The sequence below is a fragment of the Tachypleus tridentatus genome, chromosome 4 (genome assembly GCF_004210375.1).
Source record: "Tachypleus tridentatus isolate NWPU-2018 chromosome 4, ASM421037v1, whole genome shotgun sequence".
Classification (NCBI taxonomy): Eukaryota; Metazoa; Arthropoda; class Merostomata; order Xiphosura; family Limulidae; genus Tachypleus; species Tachypleus tridentatus.
Genome location: NC_134828.1, coordinates 28848322 through 28873004, shown reverse-complemented (window position 1 = coordinate 28873004; position 24683 = coordinate 28848322). Strand labels below are relative to the sequence as shown.

The 24683-nt window shown below is 33.8% G+C and overlaps 2 protein-coding genes across 2 annotated transcripts in view; one reads left to right on the top strand and one right to left on the bottom strand.

Annotated features, from left to right (window-relative positions):
• Nucleotides 1-20003, bottom strand: part of LOC143248092 (catenin delta-2-like) — a 46598-nt gene extending 26595 nt beyond the window's left edge. The window contains 1 exon segment of the mRNA XM_076496528.1: nucleotides 19954-20003. Within this exon segment, the coding sequence (XP_076352643.1) occupies nucleotides 19954-20003 (50 nt within the window).
• Nucleotides 20004-21179: 1176 nt separating this feature from the next.
• Nucleotides 21180-24683, top strand: part of LOC143248091 (uncharacterized) — a 34956-nt gene continuing 31452 nt past the window's right edge. The window contains exons 1-2 of the mRNA XM_076496527.1: nucleotides 21180-21227; nucleotides 22263-22390. Coding sequence (XP_076352642.1) covers nucleotides 21180-21227; nucleotides 22263-22390 — 176 coding nt within the window. The remainder of the gene's footprint in view (nucleotides 21228-22262; nucleotides 22391-24683) is intronic.

The following is a 24683-nucleotide window of genomic DNA, read 5'->3' as shown; positions in this document are numbered from 1 at the left end:
AATTGAATATAACATAATAACATATGGATGGGTAGCGATTTACAGGCCACCCTGTAGTTAGGGACAAAGATAAAGGTTTTTATAAAATTAACATATTATGATTTTAACAACGTATCATATCAAATAAACCAATCGTAATTCCCACGCAGTTTGCTCACACAAATTAATATTAACCGTAATTCATATTTAATTCAGTCGTATGAAATAACACTAACTGTAATTCGGTGACGATGTTATGCATATTCATAGTGTTAATTCAAAACTAAGACAAAGTAAATTATTATAATAATATCAGTACTATTACTAGTATTTTTGTATCGTACACGTTTTCACCACAGACCTTGTGGTGTTGATTAAATATTATATTTTTGTCTTTTTTTATCTGTTTGACAAATTTTTCTTACTAAAACTTTCAGAATGGTTTATAATGTCGAGATTGTTATATTGTTGAGTAAGCTGTAACTGTTTGTCAACTATAGAACATGACCGTGAACATAACGAATTTACTGTTAACTGTATTATCAACTAAGGAAAATTGTGGACAGCGTCAACAGATTGTCAACTATATTGTCACGAGGAAACATTGTGAACATAAATAACAGATTGGTAACTGCATTGTTAGTAGGGGTCATTGTGAACATAAATAACAGATTTGGTAACTGCATTGTTACTAGGGACATTGTCGTGAACATCAATATCAGATTTTAACTATATTGTCACTAGGGATATTGTGAATATCGATAGCAGATTGTTAATTATATTGTTACTAGGAGACATTCCGGAACATCAGTATCAGATTGTTAATTATATTGTTACTAGGAGACATTGTGAACATCAATATCAGATTGTTAATTATATTGTTACTAGGAGACATTACTGCTGAAACATCAACATCGTATTGTTAATTATAATTGTTACCAGGAGCATTACTGCGAACATGTAGCAGCAAAACTTGTTAATTATACTGTTACTTGTTACTATTACTGAACATCAGCATCAGATTGTTAATTATACTTGTTACTAGGAGACACTGTGAACACTCAGCATCAGACTTGTTAATTATATTATTACTAGGAGACATTATTGCGAAACATCAGCAGCAAAACAAGTTAATTATATTGTTACGGATATACTGTGAACATCAGCATCAGATTGTTAATTATACTGACTTACCAGGAGCATTACTGTGAACATCAGCATCAGATTGTTAATTATATTATTACTGGTGACATTACCGCGAACACTCAGCAGCAAAATTGTTAATTATATTGTTACCAGGAGCATACTGCGAATATCAGCAGCAAAATTGTTAATTATATTGTTACCAGAGCGACACTGTGAAAACATCAACATCAGATTGTTAATTATATTGTTACTAGGAGACATTACCGCGAACATCAGCATCAGATTGTTAATTATATTGTTACTCAGGAGATTACTGTGAATATCAATATCAGATTGTTAATTATACTATTACCAGTATATACTACATTGCAAAACATCAGTATCAGATTGTTAATTATACTGTTACCAGGAGACATTACTGAACATCAGTATCAGATTGTTAATTATATTATTACTAGGAGCATTAATGCGAACATCGTGTAGCAAAATTGTTAATTATATTGTTACCAGGAGCATTACTGTGAACATCAATATCAGATTGTTAATTATATTGTGACTAGGGGTATTGTGAACATCGATAGCAGATTGTTAACTGCGTTGTTGCTACGGGACATTGTGAACATCAGTGCATCAGATTGTTAATTATATTACTAGGAGACATTGTGAACATCGCTAACTTATTGGTAATTATATTGTTTTTTAAGATATATTGTGAATATCAATAGCAAATTGCTAATTATATTGTCAACTAGGGAAAATGACAGTTAATATTACGAACATATTTTCAATAACATGTTATTGCGTGACTAATCTACATTTATTAATGATCAAGACAAATAATAAGTTGGAAAAGTACCATTTAAAAGTATAATGAAGTGATTTATTTTGTGGTGAATATACCACGTTTTAATAAAACACTGGTCTGTCTTCTTCAGATGACTCGTGGGTTAACAACTCTTCCCATCCGATTAAAAATGTCAGCCCTTACTATTCTAGGTCAGAGGAGGGAGAGAACAGGTCTATAAGACAGGAGATATATTAAAACTAAATATAACACAGATGAATGTTTGAAATGAACAAGATAAAACTTACGAGAAAGTAGGAAGTGAATAGGACGGACAGTAATAGATATATTAAAACTAGATAAAACCATGAAGAGTGTTGTGGCGAATAATATGAAGAGAAGTAGATATATTTAATCTAGAGAAAACCATGAAGAGTGTTGTGGTGAATAATATGAAGAGAAGTAGATATATTAAAACTAGATAAAACCAAGAAGAGTGTTGTGGTGAATAAGATGTAGAGAAGTAGGGTGTATTAAACCAGATAAAACCAAGAAGAGTGTTGTGGTGAATAATATGTAGAGAAGTAGGTATATTAAAACCAGATAAAACCAAGAAGAGTGTTGTGGTGAATAAGATGCAGAAAAGCAGGTATATTAAAACCAGATAAAACCAAGAAGAGTGTTGTGGTGAATAATATGTAGAGAAGTAGGTATATTAAAACCAGATAAAACCAAGAAGAGTGTTGTGGTGAACCAATATGTAGAGAATTAGGTATATTAAAACCAGATAAACCAAGAAGAGTGTTCTGGTGAATAAGATGTAGAGAAGCAGGTATATTAAAGTCAAATAAAACCAAGAAGAGTGTTGTGGTGAATAAGATGTAGAGAAGTAGGTATATTAAAACCAAATAAAACTAAGAAGAGTACAGGCGTGATCCAATATGTAGAGAAGTAGATATATTAAAACTAGATAAACCAAGAAGAGTGTTGTGGTGAATAAGATGTAGAGAAGTAGGTATATTAAAACCAAATAAACCTAAGAAGAGTGTTGTGGTGACCAATATGTAGAGAAGTAGATATATTAAAAAAACCAGATAAAACTAAGAAGAGTGTTGTGGTGAATAAGATGTAGAGAAGCAGGTATATTAAAACCAAACAAAACCAAGAAGAGTGTTGTGGTGAATAAGATGCAGAGAAGTAGGTATATTAAAACCAAACAAAACTAAGAAGAGTGTTGTGGTGAACAATATGTAGAGAATTAGGCATATTAAAACCAGATAAAACCAAGAAGAGTGTTGTGGTGAATAAGATGTAGAGAAGCAGGTATATTAAAACCAAATATTACTAAGAAGAGTGTTGTGGTGAATAAGATGTAGAGAAGCAGGTATATTAAAACCAGATAAAACCAAGAAGAGTGTTGTGGTGAATAATATGTAGAGAAGTAGGTATATTAAAACCAAATAAAACCAAGAAGAGTGTTGTGGTGAATAAGATGTAGAGAAGTAGGTATATTAAAACCAGATAAAACCAAGAAGAGTGTTGTGGTGAATAAGATGTAGAGAAGTAGGTATATTAAAACCAGATAAAACTAAGAAGAGTGTTGTGGTAGAATATGATATGTAGAGAAGTAGGTATATTAAAACTAGATAAAACTAAGAAGAGTGTTGTGGTGAATAAGATGTAGAGAAGTAGGTATATTAAAACTAGATAAAACTAAGAAGAGTGTTGTGGTAGAATATGATGTGGTGTAGAGAAGCAGGTATACTAAAATTAGATAAAACTAAGAAAGAGTGTTATGGTGAATAAGATGTAGAGAAGTAGGTATATTAAAACCAGATAAAACCAAGAAGAGTGTTGTGGTGAATAATATGTAGAGAAGTAGATATATTAAAACTAGATAAAACTAAGAAGAGTGTTGTGGTGAATAAAATGTAGAGAAGTAGATATATTAAAACTAGATAAAACCAAGAAGAGTGTTGTGGTGAATAAGATGTAGAGAAGCAGGTATATTAAAACTAGATAAAACCAAGAAGTTGTTGTGGTGAATAATATGTAGAAAAGTAGGTATATTAAAACTAGATAAAACCAAGAAGAGTGTTGTGGTGAATAAGATGTAGAGAAGTAGGTATATTAAAACTAGATAAAACTAAGAAGAGTGTTGTGGTGAATAAGATGTAGAGAAGTAGGTATATTAAAACTAGATAAAACTAAGAAGAATGTTGTGGTGAGATAAGATGTAGAGAAGTAGATATATTAAAACTAGATAAAACTAAGAAGAGTGTTGTAGTGAATAATATGAAGAGAAGTAGATATATTAAAACTAGATAAAACTAAGAAGAGTGTTGTGTGAATAAGATGTAGAGAAGTAGGTATATTAAAACTAGATAAAACTAAGAAGAGTGTTGTGGTGAATAAGATGTAGAGAAGTAGGTATATTAAACCTAGATAAAACCAAGAAGAGTGTTGTAGTGAATAAGATGTAGAGAAGTAGGTATATTAAAACCAGATAAAACCAAGAAAGAGTGTTGTGGTAGAATATAATATGTAGAGAAGTAGGTATATTAAAACTAGATAAAACTAAGAAGAGTGTTGTGGTGAATAATATGAAGAGAAGTAGATATATTTAATCTAGAGAAAACCATGAAGAATGTTGTGGTGAATAAGATGTAGAGAAGTAGGTATATTAAAACTAGATAAAACTAAGAAGAGTGTTGTGGTAGAATATAATATGTAGAGAAGTAGGTATATTAAAACTAGATAAAACTAAGAAGAGTGTTATGGTGAATAAGATGTAGAGAAGTAGGTATATTAAAACTAGATAAAACTAAGAAGAGTGTTGTGGTGAATAAAATGTAGAGAAGTAGGTATATTAAAACTAGATAAAACTAAGAAGAGTGTTGTGGTAGAATATAATATGTAGAGAAGTAGGTATATTAAAACTAGATAAAACTAAGAAGAGTGTTATGGTGAATAAGATGTAGAGAAGTAGGTATATTAAAACTAGATAAAACTAAGAAGGGTGTTGTGGTGAATAAGATGTAGAGAAGTAGGTATATTAAAACTAGCAGCAAATATTCACGCGTTTTTTAAAGTAAAAAAAAACTAAAACAATTGTTACAGTTCTTGAGAGATTAAAGTGTTGTTGAATCATAGAACATTGTATGATGTAAAACAGCCAATTCGAGAACGTAATATGACCTCAACAGAGTTGAAAAACAAGATGTCCGTTCTTTCTGTCAAACAGGATAAATGTGTTCTATATATTTCTGTTGAAATGCCAAGAAATTCAGTAATTTAGAGAAAGAAGGCCAATAAAGAACTGTGTCTTGATTTATTTTTTTTTAGTCATGTGAATCTTGAAGAGAATGGAACACCTCTGTTCTTATGGAGGGTGTTTCAAGCTGGCGATGTCGTTTAGCACTAAGGAATTTTCCAAATTCCCCATTCCCTGAGGCTTAAGTACTCTTACAGTGGCTTTCAAGTGAACAATGTTTCAATAAATTCAATAGAATAATTTAGCGAAGATGTTGCACTTAGTACGAGAATAGGGAGTTCGTAAAACCTGCAATGACAGCAGAACAGCATCATCTATCTTTAACTCTGTTCTACATCAGTAGAAGTTGTTTTGTTTATTATTTCCGGCGACTTCTGCAGGAAAGTTTGGTAAAACTTAGCGATGCTATGGTTGAATGTTAATCCACATTTTATTGTAATCACGGTATTCACTATCTTGTTGAGGCCCGGCATGGCCAAGTATGTTAAGGCGTTTCGACTCGTAATCCTAGGGTCGTGGGTTCGAATCCGCGTAGCACCAAACATGCACGCCCTTTCAATCGTGGGGGCGTTATAATGTGCGGTCAATCCCACTATTCGTTAGTAAAAGAGTAGCTCAAGAGTTGTTGGTGGGTGGTGATGACTAACTGCCTTCCCTCTAGTCTTACACTGCTAAATTAGGGACGGCTAGCGCAGATAACCCTCGTGTAGCTTTTCGCGAAATTCAAACTAAACTAAAACTAGTTTGTAGTTAAGTTCTCTTTGCTGTACCACGTACTTATTTATTCCTTTTAGTTAGTAGTAATGTCTACTGCCTACAACGTTTAGCTACGACAGCGTCACAAACATCTGTAACAACCGAAAGGTGTTGTTCAACTGAGGGAAATGTCTGGAGATGTTTTTAAGCTTCTGAAGGAGGGGGGAGACGTTGGAGGCTGATACGTCGGCACGTGTCAGTTACTGACGAGAAAAAGGGCGTTTATTATACAGTCACTTGAATAGACTTCTCGTGACGTTTCTTGTAATTCATCTTTTCACATTAATTAGAGAAACATTTGGTAGTATCTGTTTTTATCACATAATATTACCTAATAGATCGTGTGTGCTTTTCCACCCTACTTCTGTAATTATGATTAATTAAACTGAATGAGATAACGACATTATCAACTTGTGCTATATAGCGATTCTGCTTTTTCGCGTATTCGCCAACAGCATTAATTACACGAAGATAGGAACTTGTTAAATAGTCCACGCCCACGCGTTGGCTGCCATGCTCTGTGTGTTAGAGTGGTTAATATAGTCACTGTGGTGAGTTCAAAAGATTTTGGTTTTCATAAAGTTTTGGACTTTAAAATATGTTTCTGACGCTTTACAGTAAAAGTTCCAAAATATTACGTTTTCATGGGCATAAATAGCGATATACGATAATTCTTGATGAAATGGTAATTATTTCTTCACGTGAAGGGTAAGTTTTGACGAACAGTACTGTTCTGTTTCAGCACCGTATCGTGTGGAGGTTATAAACAGTAGTTCATGGTAATTAAAATCCAATGTAATGTCCTAGACATTATCGTACACGCTATCTACTAGAAAAACGACAAAATATTACATAAGCCTACCTGTCAAGTAACACCACCCTAAATCACAAACAATAATTTATAACGCCCAGAGTGTTACCTTTCTCAAGAGTCAAATAACACCATCTGAAATCAGGATCAGTAATTCATAACACCCGGAGTGTTAACTTTCTCAAATGTCAAATAACACCATAAAATAATTAGAATTCAATTGCCCGTAACATCTGGGACGTTAACTCTCTCAACGGTAGTAAAACAGTACTTTAAAATGGCCGTAACTTGTTTTACGAGCTTCATCCACGTAATAGTGTTTGTTCCCTACTTTAAATAGGAAGTTCACTACACAGTCCACTATAACATGATTCACTAAGTCAACTTTTCGCTGTGCATTTTTTAAATCTTTATATATTGAAATGTAAATATTGAAGGATATTGACTTAAATATAAAGATCAGTTCTATGCGTTATTTTTCACTGTGCGCTTAAGTTTAAGAAATGTTAAAGTTACTGCAAGACAGAACTGTAAAACCCCGCCAGAAATAGGCGAATTACCAAGAGTCTCGTAAAGCACTGCCTATTCGACACCATAAACATCGAATTGAGGAAAATATGAGTTATGGTTGTTTTGTTTTAAGCCTAACCCCATCTGCTTTACAAACTTTAGAAATTGATATCAACAAACGTGTTCGCCACGTGAGTGTAATGATGTATTGTAAACGTGAATAATTAATTATATGTGTGGAGAGATAATATCTCAAACTTTTTTATGTTAAGTGCAGAGCTACATGATGGGTTGTCTGTGCCCATCATCCGTATCAGAACCCGAATTTCTTAAAGTTATATGTTCTTAGGCTTACCACTGAACCACTAGGGATTTATGTCAGCCAAGTTACTTAATTTATGGTGAATTACTACCATTTTCATATTTAATTGGTTTCCTGAAAATAACTGTTCCTTCGCGATACACTTCTGCCTTCTACCAACTCAGTATTGAAAATTGGGCACACAGTTAACGCCAACTATCAAAGTTACAAGTGTGATATAGGAAGTGTAGTTAACACCGAATATCAGAGTTACAAGTGTGATATAGGAAGAGTAGTTAACACCAACGGTCAGAGTAACTAGTGTGATTGAGAAGAGATCATGATAATTAAACATTCTATAATTTTCAATAAGGCCTGTCATTGCCTGATAGCTAGGACACACAACTCGCAATTTATCGGTCGCAGATTTGAATCCAGTCACTGCCGCGAGTATGTGCACTCGCTCTTTCATCCGTGGAGGCGTTATTATGTGACAGTAAATCTAACTATTCGTTAGTAACTACTAGCTCAATAGTTGACGGTGGATGGTTTTGGCTAGCTGCCTTTCCTCAACTCTATCACATCACAATTGGGGCACAGATAACCAACGAGTCAGTTTGTGTGGAGTTCAACAACAAATGATAAACTGTTCAATAAATGTTCCGTCTTTGTCCTTTCATCGTTCACATAACTTTATATTAATTAGCTTGTCAAACTTCGCCACCAGAGGATAAAAACACACGTTTTGTTGAGATCGTATAAAGATGAACTGAGAACAAAACAGGATAAACAACGACGTTTGTTCATTAAATTAATACGATCCTGGTTAAAATACTACGTATGACGTAACCTTTCGTCCTACTTGTACCTTCGTCTTCCCATGAATAAACTTTTAGATTTCTTTGCTAGTCGTTAAGCGCAAAGATACAGAACGGGCTATCTGTGCTCTTCTCACAACGGGTATTGAAATCCAATTTTTTAAAGCGTTAGAAGCCTTCATACTTACCGTTGAACCACCGGAGAAGAAAAAGGCAATCTGATAGAAGAACCATCTGTTACTAAAAGTGGAACTTTGTTTTTTGAATTTCGCGCAAAGCTACACGAGGGCTATCTGTGCTAGCCGTCCCTAATTTAGCAGTGTAAGACTAGAGGGAAAGCAGCTAGTCATCATCACCCAATGGGATTGATCGTCACATTATAACGCTCCCACGGCTGAAAGGGCGAGCATGTTTGGTGCGACCGGAATGCGAACCCGCGACCCTCGGAGTACGAGTCGCACGCCTTAATAAAAAGATGGAACTAATGCTCAGTAGTTGAAATCTCTAATTTTGGTTTTGGTTTTATACGTATATATTTTTTTTGTTGTTTAAAAATAATATTTTTGAAGCTTATAGTTTCATTTTTGTTAAAATAATACTTTAAAACCACTTGTTAATCAAAAGTTTACAACAAAACAATTTCAAAATGTCGTAAGGAAATGTGAAAGTGGAATGGTAATCTTTGTTTCGTGGTTAACTTATTTTACCGAATTACTGATGCAAAATAATAAACACGTAGGTTTGTATGTTAGGTTTTGCTTTCGTTTCAACTGAAAAGTTGTACAATGACGTAACTGCGGAAGTGAACCGCGAATTTCAGTCTTATAAGCCCTCAAGTTTACCGCTGAGCTATTAGAACTGTAAGTTCCACTACACGTCTTTCGTATTACAACAGCCCAAAACATATACTTGTCTGTAGCAACCTTCCTAAAAATACACTTGTTTGTAGTAGCTTTTCTAAAACATACACTTATTTGTAGTAGCCTTTCTAAACACATAATTTTCTGTATTAGCCTTCCAAAAACATACGTTTGTGTATAGTAGCCTTTGTAAACACGCACACTTGTCTGTATTAGTTTTCCAAACACATTTGTCTGTATTAGCCTTCTTAAACATACACTTGTCTGTAGCAGCCTTCCTAAGAATATGCTTGTTTGTAGTAGCCCTTCTAAAACATACACTTGTCTGTATTAACTTTCCTAAAAAATACACTTGTTTGTAGTAGTTTTTCTAATCACATGCTTTTCTGTATTAGCCTTCCAAAAACACATGTTTATGTGTAATAGCCTTTCTAAACACACACTTGTCTGTAGTAGCCTTCCAAAAGAACACGTTTGTGTGTAGTAGCCTTTGTAAACACGCACACTTGTCTGCATTAGCCTTCCAAAAACATACGTTTATGTGTAATAGCCTTTCTAAATACACTTATCTGTATGAGCCTTCGTAAACACACTTGTCTGTAGTAGCTTTCCAAAACCACACACACACACACTTGTCGTCACTACCTAAAACACACACTTCCTAATCAACATATTCTTGACTGAAATGTAGTATTTTTATTATATTGGATATGTAAGATGTAACATTCCGTTAGACTGAGAGCAGTGCTGTTTTTACGTTGGTGTAAGGTGTTACTATCCGGTCATCTGTGGTAATTTTGCTGAAGTGCAACTCCTCTGCTAAATCCTGTTTTATGTAAACTGTATTGCTACTGTAAAATGATGAAGAACTAGATTTTAATTAGTGTAAAAATATTTGTTTTACGTTAAGGAATTGTGGTACTGTCGTTTGTTGTTCAGCAGTTGAGGTACCAATGACACGAACAGCAACAGTATTGATTTAATAATTGCACCTATACCTGAACTGTGGGGCTACTCCCTTACGTACTGTCTTGAAGATGTATATACGTTTTTGTTTTGTTTTTTATCCGTGTGATTCTGTTACCATCAAATGTCAGAGTTCATGAAGGTTTAGTAGCTAGAACGCAATCCTCATTTTGAAGGCTTAGTAGTTAGAACACAGCTTAATTTTGTAGGTTTAGTAGCTGGAACGCAATCCTCATTTTGAAGGTTTAGTGTGTGTGTGTATGTGTTTTCTTATAGCAAAGCGACGCTCGACTATCTGCTGAGTTCACCGAAGGGAACAGAACCCCTGATTTTAGCGTTGTAAATCCGTAGACTTACCGCTGAACCAGCGGGGGACTGAAGGTTTAGCAGTTAGAACTCAGTTTAACTTTGTTGGTTTAGTAGCTAGAAATTAGTCTTTATTTTGAAAGTTTAGTAGTTAGAACACAATTCAACTTTGTAGGTTTAGTAGCTAGAACGCAATCTTCATTTGAAGGTTTAGTAGTTAGAACAGAAGCTTAACTTTGTAGGTTTAATAGCTAGAACGCAATCTTAATTTTGAAGACTTAGCAGCTAGAACACAATAATTATACATCGTTAACTCAGTTTTACCTTTGTTGGTTATTCATACATGCTTTGGTAAAGCATTGCCGTTCATTAGTAACAGTACACTTTTGTTGTGGAAAATAGTTAAGGTAGCTTTTTGTAATTATTAATTTAAATATGGAAAGGTTGAACCTTCATGAAATGGACCACTTCTAAACTACAGGTAGACGTTTCTAAAATTTAATTTTGGACAGTTTAAAAACACAATCATAACTTTACATTTCAACAACAGCAATTATACTCGATGTAGTTCCAGGGTAAAAACGAATGTTTCTTTCCACATAATTTCATGCAGTTTGATAATGTATAGTAATGTAAATTAAAGTGGGTCTATTATTTTCCATTTCACGCATTTTACGACGTTTGAAATAGAGAAAATCATTTCTCAATCTGACATGCAAGAAGTTTTGTTAGTAGCGATTTTCCTCAGTCTCTCACACAACAAGCTCTAATAAAGTAACTTTCCTCAGTCTCTCACATAACAAGCTCTAATAAAGTAACTTTCCTCAGTCTCTCACATAACAAGCTCTAATAAAGTAACTTTCCTCAGTTTCTCACATAACAAGCTCTAATAAAGTAACTTTCCTCAGTCTCTCACATAACAAGCTCTAATAAAGTAACTTTCCTCAGTTTCTCACATAACAAGCTCTAATAAAGTAACTTTCCTCAGTCTCTCACATAACAAGCTCTAATAAAGTAACTTTCCTCAGTTTCTCACATAACAAGCTCTAATAAAGTAACTTTCCTCAGTCTCTCACATAACAAGCTCTAATAAAGTAACTTTCCTCAGTCTCTCACATAACAAGCTCTAATAAAGTAACTTTCCTCAGTCTCTCACATAACAAGCTCTAATAAAGTAACTTTCCTCAGTTTCTCACATAACAAGCTCTAATAAAGTAACTTTCCTCAGTCTCTCACATAACAAGCTCTAATAAAGTAACTTTCCCCAGTTTCTCACATAACAAGCTCTAATAAAGTAATTTTCCTCAGTTTCTCACATAACAAGCTCTAATAAAGTAACTTTCCTCAGTCTCTCACATAACAAGCTCTAATAAAGTAACTTTCCTCAGTTTCTCACATAACAAGCTCTAATAAAGTAACATTCCTCAGTTTCTCACATAACAAGCTCTAATAAAGTAACTTTCCTCAGTCTCTCACATAACAAGCTCTAATAAAGTAACTTTCCTCAGTCTCTCACATAACAAGCTCTAATAAAGTAACTTTCCTCAGTTTCTCACATAACAAGCTCTAATAAAGTAACTTTCCTCAGTTTCTCACATAACAAGCTCTAATAAAGTAACTTTCCTCAGTTTCTCACATAACAAGCTCTAATAAAGTAACTTTCCTCAGTCTCTCACATAACAAGCGCTAATAAAGTAACTTTCCTCAGTTTCTCACATAACAAGATCTAATAAAGTAACTTTCCTCAGTTTCTCACATAACAAGATCTAATAAAGTAACTTTCCTCAGTCTCTCACATAACAAGCTCTAATAAAGTAACTTTCCTCAGTTTCTCACATAACAAGCTCTAATAAAGTAACTTTCCTCCGTCTCTCACATAACAAGCTCTAATAAAGTAACTTTCCTCAGTCTCTCACATAACAAGCTCTAATAAAGTAACTTTCCTCCGTCTCTCACATAACAAGCTCTAATAAAGTAACTTTCCTCAGTCTCTCACATAACAAGCTCTAATAAAGTAACTTTCCTCAGTCTCTCACATAACAAGCTCTAATAAAGTAACTTTTCTCAGTCTCTCATATAACAAGCTCTAATAAAGTAACTTTCCTCAGTCTCTCACATAACAAGCTCTAATAAAGTAACTTTTCTCAGTCTCTCATATAACAAGCTCTAATAAAGTAACTTTCCTCAGTCTCTCACATAACAAGCTCTAATAAAGTAACTTTCCTCAGTTTCTCACATAACAAGCTCTAATAAAGTAACTTTCCTCAGTTTCTCACATAACAAGCTCCAATAAAGTAACTTTCCTTAGTCTCTCATGTAACAAGCTCTAACAATGTAACTTTCCTCAGTCTCTCGTATAAGAAGCTCTCACAAAATAAATTGTCCTCAATCAGTCACACAACACGCTCTGACAGGAACATTTCCTGAGACTCTTACATAAAAATGTCTAACAAAATATTTTCTCTCACATAACTACTATTTTACTCTTTAATTATTTTTTCTTTTTCTTTTTCATACAGTTGTTATTAAAACAAGCAGTTTATTTGACAGGTGGCTGCACTTCCTATGTATGGATGACTGGGATTGTTCGTTGAAATGGTATTTTAAATATCTCCTCAAATAGGTCATCAGAACCCTATAATACCATACAGTGTTTCCTTTTATAACAATATGTCTATATAATGATTGAGTCACGTGTTCTGGTAATGTTTATAAATATCATAACATAAAGTTTGAATTTCTTGTGTTTCTTTTTTATTACATGATAATTAAACAACCAAAACAATGGTGCAAACCAGTTTCACTGAGGTGATATAGTTTTAAATGGAATATCTGCTTTTATGATTATTATTATTAACAACTAGCAGTAATACAAAATATCATAATTCCGGTAATGTTATCATTACCCCTTGAAGTTAGCTTTCTGACAGAAATTTTGTGTTTCTTAAAAACTTAAGTACAGGATGAAACAGAAAATACCAGCTAATAATCGATAAACAATAAATATTACAGTTGGAGACTCCTTGTATTTAGAACTTGGTTATAGATACAAACTTCCTACGTCTGTTGAAATAGTGCATTGAATAAACAAGCAAAGAATAAAAACTTTTCGAAAATAAATGAAATTACAGATGGTTAATAATAATCCTTCAAATAGAATGCAAACACGATAACAGGAATGGCATTTACATCTTTCCTACCATCTTGTTTGTATTCTTTTTAAAGGATTGATGTTGGCCATCCCTTCATTTATCACCTTTGTATTAATAACCTTTTGACCACCACTGTATTTATTGTATTCTACCTGATACAGTTGTCATTTTAACAGTTTATGTATACAACGTTCAGTCCACTATCGTATTTATTGTATTCTGTCTGATACAGTTGTCATTTTAACAGTTTATGTATACAACGTTCAGTCCACTACCGTATTTATTGTATTCTGTCTGATACAGTTGTCATTTTAACAGCTTATGTATACAACGTTCAGTTCACTGCCGTATTTATTGTATTCTGTCTGATACAGTTGTCATTTTAACAGTTTATGCATGCAACGTTCAGTCCACTACCGTATTTATTGTATTCTATCTGATACATTTTTATGTCATCATTAGCTGTACCTCACTTCTCAGCTTGGATGTGTTGTTCACTTCACTTTAAAGACAGAAAAACGTTCAAGTGTAGTTTTAGGCATAGGATGTTTGCTTCTAAAAACTAAACATAACAATCCATGGTTATTTATATAATCGGTGTTGTAGAATAAACATGGTGTCACTTCACTGAGTGTTTTAGTTTGTTTTATCTTTTAATTAACCATGTAGTGTTTATTGAACCAAAGTGAAAGTAAACTGACATATAACATTTTCTGTCGATCGATGGTTTGTTCACAAGTGCGTCAACCTTTCCTTTGTCTGTGTTATTTGATTCCATGAGTTAATATCTTCTTGTTTAATCTATGCTACCTCGGTCTGTGTGGCGGGTTCCGGCGTTTTTTGCAGTAACAGCACAAACAGGCTTCTTTCTACTCGTATCTGGGATGGAGGAAATATTACTGAGCACTTCGTCAGCGAATTTTAAGTGTTCTCATATCCTCTTCCCCTCACATTAAGATGTTTTTTTTTATGCGAGTTGCAGTTTACTTGGTGTTGCCCACGAGCCACTGCTGAGTAACTTTCGATTTGATGGTGTACAGTAGCGAAAGCTGACCGTTAGCCAAAGCTGGTGAGTAGATGTGTACTTTGTGTTGTTCACTAGCTAGAGATGGTGAGCAGATGTGTACTTTGCGTTGTTCACTAGCTAGAGGTGGTGAGTAGATGTGTACTTTGTGTTATTTACTAGCCAAAGCTGTTGAGTGGATGTCTGGTTGGCGTTGTCAGCTAAAGGTGGTGAGCAAATATCTACTTGATGTTGTCCACAAGCTAAAGTGGTGAGCATGTGTGTGCTCTGTGTTGTTCACTAGCCAAAGCTGTTGAATAACAATGTACATGGTGTCTGCTAGCCCAAGTTGGTAGCAGTTGATATACATATGTAGTGTTAGTTTCTTCTGAAAACATAATATTTTTTCTTTCTTGTTTAGAGAGTAATTTTGGATTGAAAAGAAAGGAATTGATATTTTTTGAACAGCGCCATATGTGTAGTTGTGTTAATGAACTACCTCAGGAACCGTAGAATTCGTCTATAACCTTTCCTACTTTGGACTACTAACCAGATGCAGTTATCAAACAACATCCATCGTTCGAACGGCTTCTTTGTACATATGTATTTTGGTGAATTGGTCTCACCAATGGATCATGGTGAATTCTTACTTTTGATCCATGAATCTTGGTGAATTGTTCGGGTATGTGGACCATGGTAAATTGTTAGTCCTAATATATGGATCTTGATGAATTGTTCTCGTCTGTGGACCATGGTGAATTGTTAGTCCCTATTGATGGATTTTGGTGAATTGTTCTGGTCTGTGGACCATGGTGAATTGTTAGTCCTGATCTAAGGATTTTGGTGATTTGTTCTGGTTTATGGATCATCGTGAACTGTTAGTCCTGATCAATGGAACTTAGTGAATTGTCCTGGTTTGTGGATCATGGTGAATTGTTAGTCCTTATTGATGGATTATGGTGAATTGTTAGTCCTTATTGATGGATTATGGTGAATTGTTCTGGTCTGTGGACCATGGTGAATTGTTAGTCCTGATTTGTGAATCTTGGTGAAATGTTCTGGTTTGTGGATCATGGTGAATTGTTAGTCCTGATCTAAGGATTTTGGTGATTTGTTCTGGTCTGTGGATCACGGTGAATTGTTAGTCCTTATTGATGGATTTTGGTGAATTGTTCTGGTCTGTGGACTATGGTGAATTATTAGTCGTGATCAATGGAACTTGGAGAATTGTTCTGATCTGTGGACCATGGTGAATTGTTAGTTCTGATTTGTGGATCTTGGTGAAATGTTCTAGTCTGTGGACCATGGTGAATTGTTAGTCCTGACCTAAGGATTTTGGTGATTTGTTCTGGTCTGTGAATCACGGTGAATTGTTAGTCCTTATTGATGGATTTTGGTGAATTGTTAGTCCTTATTGATGGATTATGGTGAATTGTTCTGGTCTGTGGACCATGGTGAATTGTTAGTCCTGATTTGTGGATCTTGGTGAAATGTTCTGGTCTGTGGATCATGATGAACTGTTAATCCTGATCGATGGATTTTGGTGATTTGTTCTGGTTTATGGATCATCGTGAACTGTTAGTCCTGATCAATGGATCTTGTGAAATTCTCAGTTCTTTAGAATAACAAACACACCTTTATTTAATTAACTTTGTTTAAATATTCTCTCTATGTAACATAGGCGCTAAACCGTATAGGCTCCATCTCTGTTTCTGAGAGTTTAGAACGTAAAATTCGGGTTTTGACACCTGTAAACAGGTGGAAACAGATAATTCATTGTGTACCTTCTTGCTTAAAACCAAAAACTTGTATAGCACCTTACTCTAGCCACCTTCTATAAACCAGAAAAAGTCGGTTTCTATTCAAGGTTTGCTGATTACCATGAGCATTTGTTTGTTGTAAGCGTTCTCAACGTTATAAATTAATAATAAAATGTTTGTAGTTATCGGATGAATGAGAGTTCATTTAACGACGTAATTTAAAACCTTTTCACCATATTCAGGTATATATATTTTCTGATTTATGTTCGCCATCATTACTTGATATATCTACGTCATGAAATGCTGAACACACTTAATGTATCAACACGTACTCAAAGGCAATGACGTTAGCAAAGTAAAGGATGTCACGTGACAGCTCTAGTATTGTTCCTTTTATGCAGGAGATGAACAAATAAAGTTGACAATAAACTTGAACAGATGATAGTGTTGTAGTTGATAAGAAGTTGTTTTTGTTTTTTTCCTTTTTGTATAAAATTGAATCGGAAAGTTTTTCAGTACCTCGCTTAAATTAACGAGATTGTACCTTTGTTTACACTTCAAGACATGTTTTTACGTCTTCATTAAGAATGCTCTTGTTTGTCTGTTGTTAGTCCATCGGTGTTGTTATTGTTGGAGTATATTGTTGAGCTACTGCTTTTAACGAAGTTTACTTACTATTTAGTACACAGAACATTTGAGCTACTGATTTTATTGGTGTTCTTATTATTGTTGGAGTATATCTTTGAGCTGCTAGGTTTATTGGTGTTGTTATTATTGTTGGAGTATATTGTTGAGTTACTGGTTTGATTGGTGTTGTTATTATTGTTGGAGTATATTGTTGAGTTACTGGTTTGGTTGGTGTTGTTATTATTGTTGGAGTATATTGTTGAGTTACTGGTTTGATTGGTGTTATTATTGTTGGAGTATATTGTTGAGCTACTGTTTTTATTAGTGTTATTACTGTTGGAGTATATTGTTGAGCTGCTAGGTTTATTGGTGTTGTTATTGTTGGAGTATATTGTTGAACTACTGCTGTTATTAGTGTTATTATTGTTGAAGTGTATTGTTGAGTTACTAGGTTTATTGGTGCTATTATTATTGTTGGAGTATATTTTTGAGCTACTATTTTAATGGTGTTGTCATTATCCCACACTGAATCCTTCTAATCCAACCCGACTCTCACAGATCCCAACTGAGTCCTTGTTTAACCTCACATTTTTTTCACATCTTAGGTACTTTTTTTTATTAGGTATCATGACTTTCTGTTAGCACAACACTAACAAATCATAGCAGAAACAAAATACACTATTTAGTAACCAACATTATCTTTTCAATAAGAACCCTATTATTCGGAACAGACCTATATTTTTTAGAACCAATCAGATTCTTTAAAATATATAGTGGTAGTTAGTGATAGTCCTTCTCTAAAGCAGCTGTTTTTCATCGGGATTACAAGAAATTAAAGTCAATCCGCTCTTAATATTAAATGAAACTGTGGTAATAATTTCAGACTGATAGCTTACGTGACTTTTTGTGTGGGCATGCGCAGACAGTTCGGGTGAAATTGAGCTGTTTTTGTTGAGTAGCATTGCACATGTGGCTTACATTCGGACCAAATCTGACACCTAAAGTTATAAACATTCAGCAGTGCACCACACTTAAAGAAAATCTGCCAAGTTTAAATATATTTTTTATTAAGCAAATTTTAGTGCAAAGAATTTATTGGTAGAAATTCAATAAAAACTGGAAACTTTATATCTCGCGTGTTTCTTTAACGATTGCTTTAAAATTTGGCATTTGAAATAAGGCTTCACTAGAGCAGTTCAATTAAAAATATGATATAATTTGGATTACTGTTTAATTCTAAACGTACCTGATATTCGGTGAAGTAATAAATCAACGACACTTTTTAAAATCAAGTTCAAGATAGAATAAAAATAAGGTACTGTATCTTTGTTAGATCTATGTATTGGTTAGCGTTGTTAACTGCTAAAACTACCAACCTTTCTCATGCACAAAATGATCTTTCAACTTCTTTATAATATTGTTTTAACACTCACAACAGCCCGTAAAATATTTGGATACTTCTAACAACTCAGAATATGCTCTGATTACTCTGAACAACCCACAAGATACTGTAATACGTACTCAACAACCTACAAATACTGTAATACGTACTATACATATTCACGACAACACACAATATACTGTACACACTCACGACAATCCACAAAATACTGTACACACTCACGACAACCCACAAAATACTGTACACACTCACGACAACCCATAAGATACTGTACGCACTCACGACAACCCACACGATACTACACATATTCACGACAACCCACACGATACTATACATATTCACGACAACACACAATATACTGTACACACTCACGACAACTCACAAAATACTGTACACACTCACGACAACCCACAAAATACTGTACACACTCACGACAACCCACAAAATACTGTACACACTCACGACAACCCATAAGATACTGTACGCACTCACGACAACCCACACGATACTACACATATTCACGACAACCCACACGATACTATACATATTCACGACAACACACAATATATGCTGTACACACTCACGACAACCCACAAAATACTGTACACACTCACGACAACCCACAAAATACTGTACACACTCACGACAACCCATAAGATACTGTAATGCGCACTCACGACAACCCACACGATACTACACATATTCACGACAACCCACACGATACTATACATATTCACGACAACACACAATATACTGTACACACTCACGACAACTCACAAAATACTGTACACACTCACGACAACCCACAAAATACTGTACACACTCACGACTACCCACAAAATACTGAACACACTCACGACAACCCATAAGATACTGTACACACTCACGACAACCCACAAAATACTGTACACACTCACGACAACCCATAAGATACTGTACGCACTCACGACAACCCACAAGATACTATACATACTTACGACAACCCACACGATACTATACATATTCACGACAACACACAATATACTGTACATACTCACGACAACCCACAAAATACTGTACACACTCACGACAACCCATAAGATACTTACGCACTCACGACAACCCACAAGATACTATACATACTTACGACAACCCACACGATACTATACATATTCACGACAACACACAATATACTGTACGTACTCACGGCAACCCACAAGATACTGTACACACTCACGACAACCCACAAGATACTATACATACGGCAACACACAATATACTTTACCTACTCTTGACAACTCTCAACTTGACACTTTATGTATTACAACCCAGTAAATACATTACATATTACATTCACAAAGTACTACGTACGACAAAAAAAAAATTTGAAAATATAATTACAGCCAATAAAATTAATTCTCAAAAACATAATATGTCTGTTGTGTTGTATAAACACACAATTATTCTTTATTACCAAACTATCAAAAGTAGAAGAAAGTTTCTCACCCTTTTGACTTACCACGGGTACCCACGTGCTTCTTCCTGGACGGGTGACCAACTTTTCCTCATCGCATTCTTCACGTTGTATACAGGCAATATCTCGTAGTTTAACTTATATAAAGATAAAATGTATTTTGTTGGCTCCACATTGTAGAGAAACACTTCTTACAATGAAGCAAGGAATTTTGAATATTTCGAACGAGTGTTTTCTTTCGTAATAATAATAAACACAAGAAGGAGTTATTTTTAAATAGGCCGTAGAGTTACATATATCACTTCATTCATGGCAAACACGTGTTTAGTTTAGGCTGTTACATATTATGAATAATTACAGTTATTGACATTAATCCATGAAACTATCTTAGTGATAGATCTAGAGGGCACACATGTAGGTTTATAGATACATATGGGTTTCTTTCTACACAAATTCAATTTCTTTAGTATTATTACATAAAAACCACTTATAGTGGATCGTATACTTGTTATTAAAACAGTGATTTGTTTATCGCTCACCAACTGCGCATTGATCAAAATGCTGTGATTCTGGTATGTTATTTCTTATATGTTGTTATTTGTTCTTCGCATGCTAGGATGAAATTTTTATAGCATAAATGATTCATTTTTATTGGTCAGCATGGATCTAGAAAACATTGTAATTTACGTAATCTGACCCAATAGGTCGAATTTGCTTCATCACGTCCACTGAAATGGTTTATATTCACTGAATTTGAAAATGTTTATACAACTGTGAAGAATTACTTAAGTAACTAAAGCCACTTTTGTTACAATATGAACATATAAAGTTATATAATCGATAGGATTAGGGCCTAACTTTGTTGGAAAGTGGGGGAACAGGAAACACTTGTTAATATTAGTGTACGTACACTAATTTAAAATAAGTGTGGGGGTGTGCCCCTTCCACCTTATGTGTTAAGACCTTATGGTAGACTATTTGAGCAGATGCAAGAGAAAAATATAATACATCTAATTATCAAATTGAAGTTCTGATCAAATTGTGTGTCAAGTTGAAGAAAAACGTTACAATCTACTAAGTAATCTCCATTTCAATATTTTTCACAAAATTCACTTCTTTAGCACCACCAAACTAACATATAACCAAAAGAAAAAGAAAGATTACATTGTAACCGCTTCAGTTAAATTAGCTACCAAATAAAAATGTATAACTCTCAAAAAAAGTGGAACTTATATTCTAACCACATCGAGGTAACTTTCTAACGAGTAACGATGTATAACCCAGAAAAAAGGTATACTGGTAGAAAATCAAAAAGTAAGGTAACAGATCGAAACAAGTGAGTCCGTAAGCAGCTGTTTCCTTTTTTTTTTTTTTTTTGTTTATCTACCCCTACAAACTGATCGGCAACCGCGAGAAACTCTACACTCGGTTACACTGGTTCTTCTACTTGTCGTCTTCACTGGTGGCTCCCCCAGCAGGCTCACTTGCAGTCAGATACATCACTGATTGTATTTTATTCTTTATTTGTTTGTTCTGAATTTCGCGTAAAGCTACTCGAGGGCTATCTGCGCTAGCCGTCCCTAATTTAGCAGTGTAAGACTAGAGGGAAGGCAGCTAGTCATCACCACCCACCGCCATCTCTTGGGCTACTGTTTTACCAACGAATCATAATGCCCCCACGGCTGAAAGGCCGAGCATGTTTGGTGTGTCGGGGATTTAAACCCACGACCCTCAGATTACGAATCGAGTGCCTTAACCACGTGGCCACACCGGGCCACACACGTATCATATATACATGAAGATATTGGTACTAGCTAATCCATATGATATATGTGTTTCTTTTTGTTGTTTTTGAAGTTTTGAGGATTTAAATGTATATTTTGATATTGTAAACTGTTGTTTTTGTTTCTTAGAAATTCCTGTATTTAAGGGTGAACGTTTTCGCTTAGAAATATAGAAGATTTAATTTATGAATTTGGAATGAAGAAACTTTTGTTAAATGATTATTGTCTGGTAGAAGGTGATGTATTGAAAGACTCAAATATCGGTAGAAAATAATTAGAAATGGAATACTAAGCTTCGGAAGTAAAGACAAAAACGGCAGTCATGTATATGTTTATCGTGATAGTTCAATAAACAATCGTTTTTAAAATAATTGTTTTTAGGAAAACTACCAGAAAGGTAAAATCATTACATTAACAAATTTATATACAAAACAAAGTTATTTGCCTTCCATACTAATATCTATATTGCACCTAAATCAACCGAGCTTTTGTAAAGTTGAACTGATTGTGTATAATATTGTAATATCAATTACGAAAATATAATTACAACTAAACAACTCTGTCTCATAGTTTTATTTATTTTATACAGTGGCCGACTTTACTCAGCATTTGTCTACAATTCACGAACGACATGCCGAAGAACTCCAAATTTTGGTCGAAAATTTTCGGAAACGTAACGCAGAACTTCGGAGAGAGAGGTAGGGGAGATGTTTATATTATTGTTTCTTTTCACTTTTGTTGTCACTGTGGTAAACAAATTGTAGAGAATTACCAGCAAACTTAATGGGAGATGTTTATTGTTACCAGTTACCAGTCTAGTGTGAAGACCTATAAGATAGACTAACCCAAATAATTACCAGTCAAGTGTGAAGACCTTTAAGGTATCCTTTAACCCAAACATTTACCAGTTAAGTCTTCAGGCGTTTTGGGTAGTCTGAAACACCAATTAGTATTGTGGTAAAGTTCTTTGTTAGAGTGGACTTGTTTTTATGTGTTGATTACGTTAGCCTTATTTTCATGACTGCTGCTCTCATATTCCAAGAACAGAAACTGTACGCATAATTTGTGACCATAAATTAACCAGTCACTTTAAATTGTCAAAAACAAAACAAGTTATATTCTGAAAGTAAAAGCTCCACAATTCTTAGATATCAGTTCCATCATCCTAATGAAACTTATCATGGGTTTTATTGTGTCTACTACATTAGCAATATCTTCACTAGTCATCATTGCTTTACGTTCAGTGGGAAAACAGTGATTGGTGTAATTTGTCAAATCTGTGGGCTAAAATCGAAAGAAAATACGATAATCAATATTACGATAAAAATACTGTTTTATAAAAGATAAGTTAAGTCGATTAGATTTCAGATAAACTACTGAAACTTGATTATGCTTTTACAACATCAGTTAGTAATGGTTGAATTTACTTCTCATTACATTGTTTAAAATATGTTAGTAATGGTTGAATTTACTTCTCACTACATTGTTTAAAATCAGTAGTGGTTGAATATATTTCTCACTACATTGTTTAAAATCAGTAGTGGTTGAATATATTTCTCACTACATTGTTTAAAATATGTTAGTAATGGTTGAATTTATTTCTCACTACATTGTTTAAAATCTGTTAGTAGTGGTTGAATTTACTTCTCACTACATTGTTTAAAATCTGTTAGTAGTGGTTGAATTTATTTCTCATTATATTGTTTAAAATCTGTTACTAGTGGTTGAATTTACTTCTCACTACATTGTTTAAAATCTGTTAATAATGATTGCATTTACTTCTCACTACATTGTTTAAAATCTGTTACTAATGGTTGAATTTTCTTTTCACTACATTGTTTAAAATCTGTTAGTAGTGGTTGAATTTACTTCTCACTACATTGTTTAAAATCTGTTAATAATGGTTGAATTTACTTCTCACTACATTGTTTAAAATCTGTCAGTAGTGGTTGAATTTACTTCTCACTACATTGTTTAAAATCTGTTAGTAGTGGTTGAATTTATTTCTCACTACATTGTTTAAAATCTGTTAGTAGTGGTTGAATTTACTTCTCACTACATTGTTTAAAATCTGATAATAATGATGGCATTTACTTCTCACTACATTGTTTAAAATCTGTTACTAATGGTTGAATTTTCTTTTCACTACATTGTTTAAAATCTGTTAGTAGTGGTTGAATTTACTTCCCACTACATTGTGTAAAATCTGTTAATAATAATGGCATTTACTTCTCACTACATTGTTTAAAATCTGTTACTAATGTTTGAATTTTCTTTTCACTACATTGTTTAAAATCTGTTAGTAGTGGTTGAATTTACTTCTCACTACATTGTTTTAAAATCTGTTAATAATGATTGCATTTACTTCTCACTACATTGTTTAAAATCTGTTACTAATGGTTGAATTTTCTTTTCACTACATTGTTTAAAATCTGTTAGTAGTGGTTGAATTTACTTCTCACTACATTGTTTAAAATCTGTTAATAATGATTGCATTTACTTCTCACTACATTGTTTAAAATCTGTTACTAATGGTTGAATTTTCTTTTCACTACATTGTTTAAAATCTGTTAGTAGTGGTTGAATTTACTTCCCACTACATTGTTTAAAATCTGTTAGTAGTGGTTGAATTTACTTCCCACTACATTGTTTAAAATCTGTTAGTAGTGGTTGAATTTACTTCTCACTACATTGTTTAAAATCTGATAATAATGATGGCATTTACTTCTCACTACATTGTTTAAAATCTGTTACTAATGGTTGAATTTTCTTTTCACTACATTGTTTAAAATCTGTTAGTAGTGGTTAAATTTACTTCCCACTACATTGTGTAAAATCTGTTAATAATAATGGCATTTACTTCTCACTACATTGTTTAAAATCTGTTACTAATGTTTGAATTTTCTTTTCACTACATTGTTTAAAATCTGTTAGTAGTGGTTGAATTTACTTCTCACTACATTGTTTAAAATCTGTTACTAATGGTTGAAT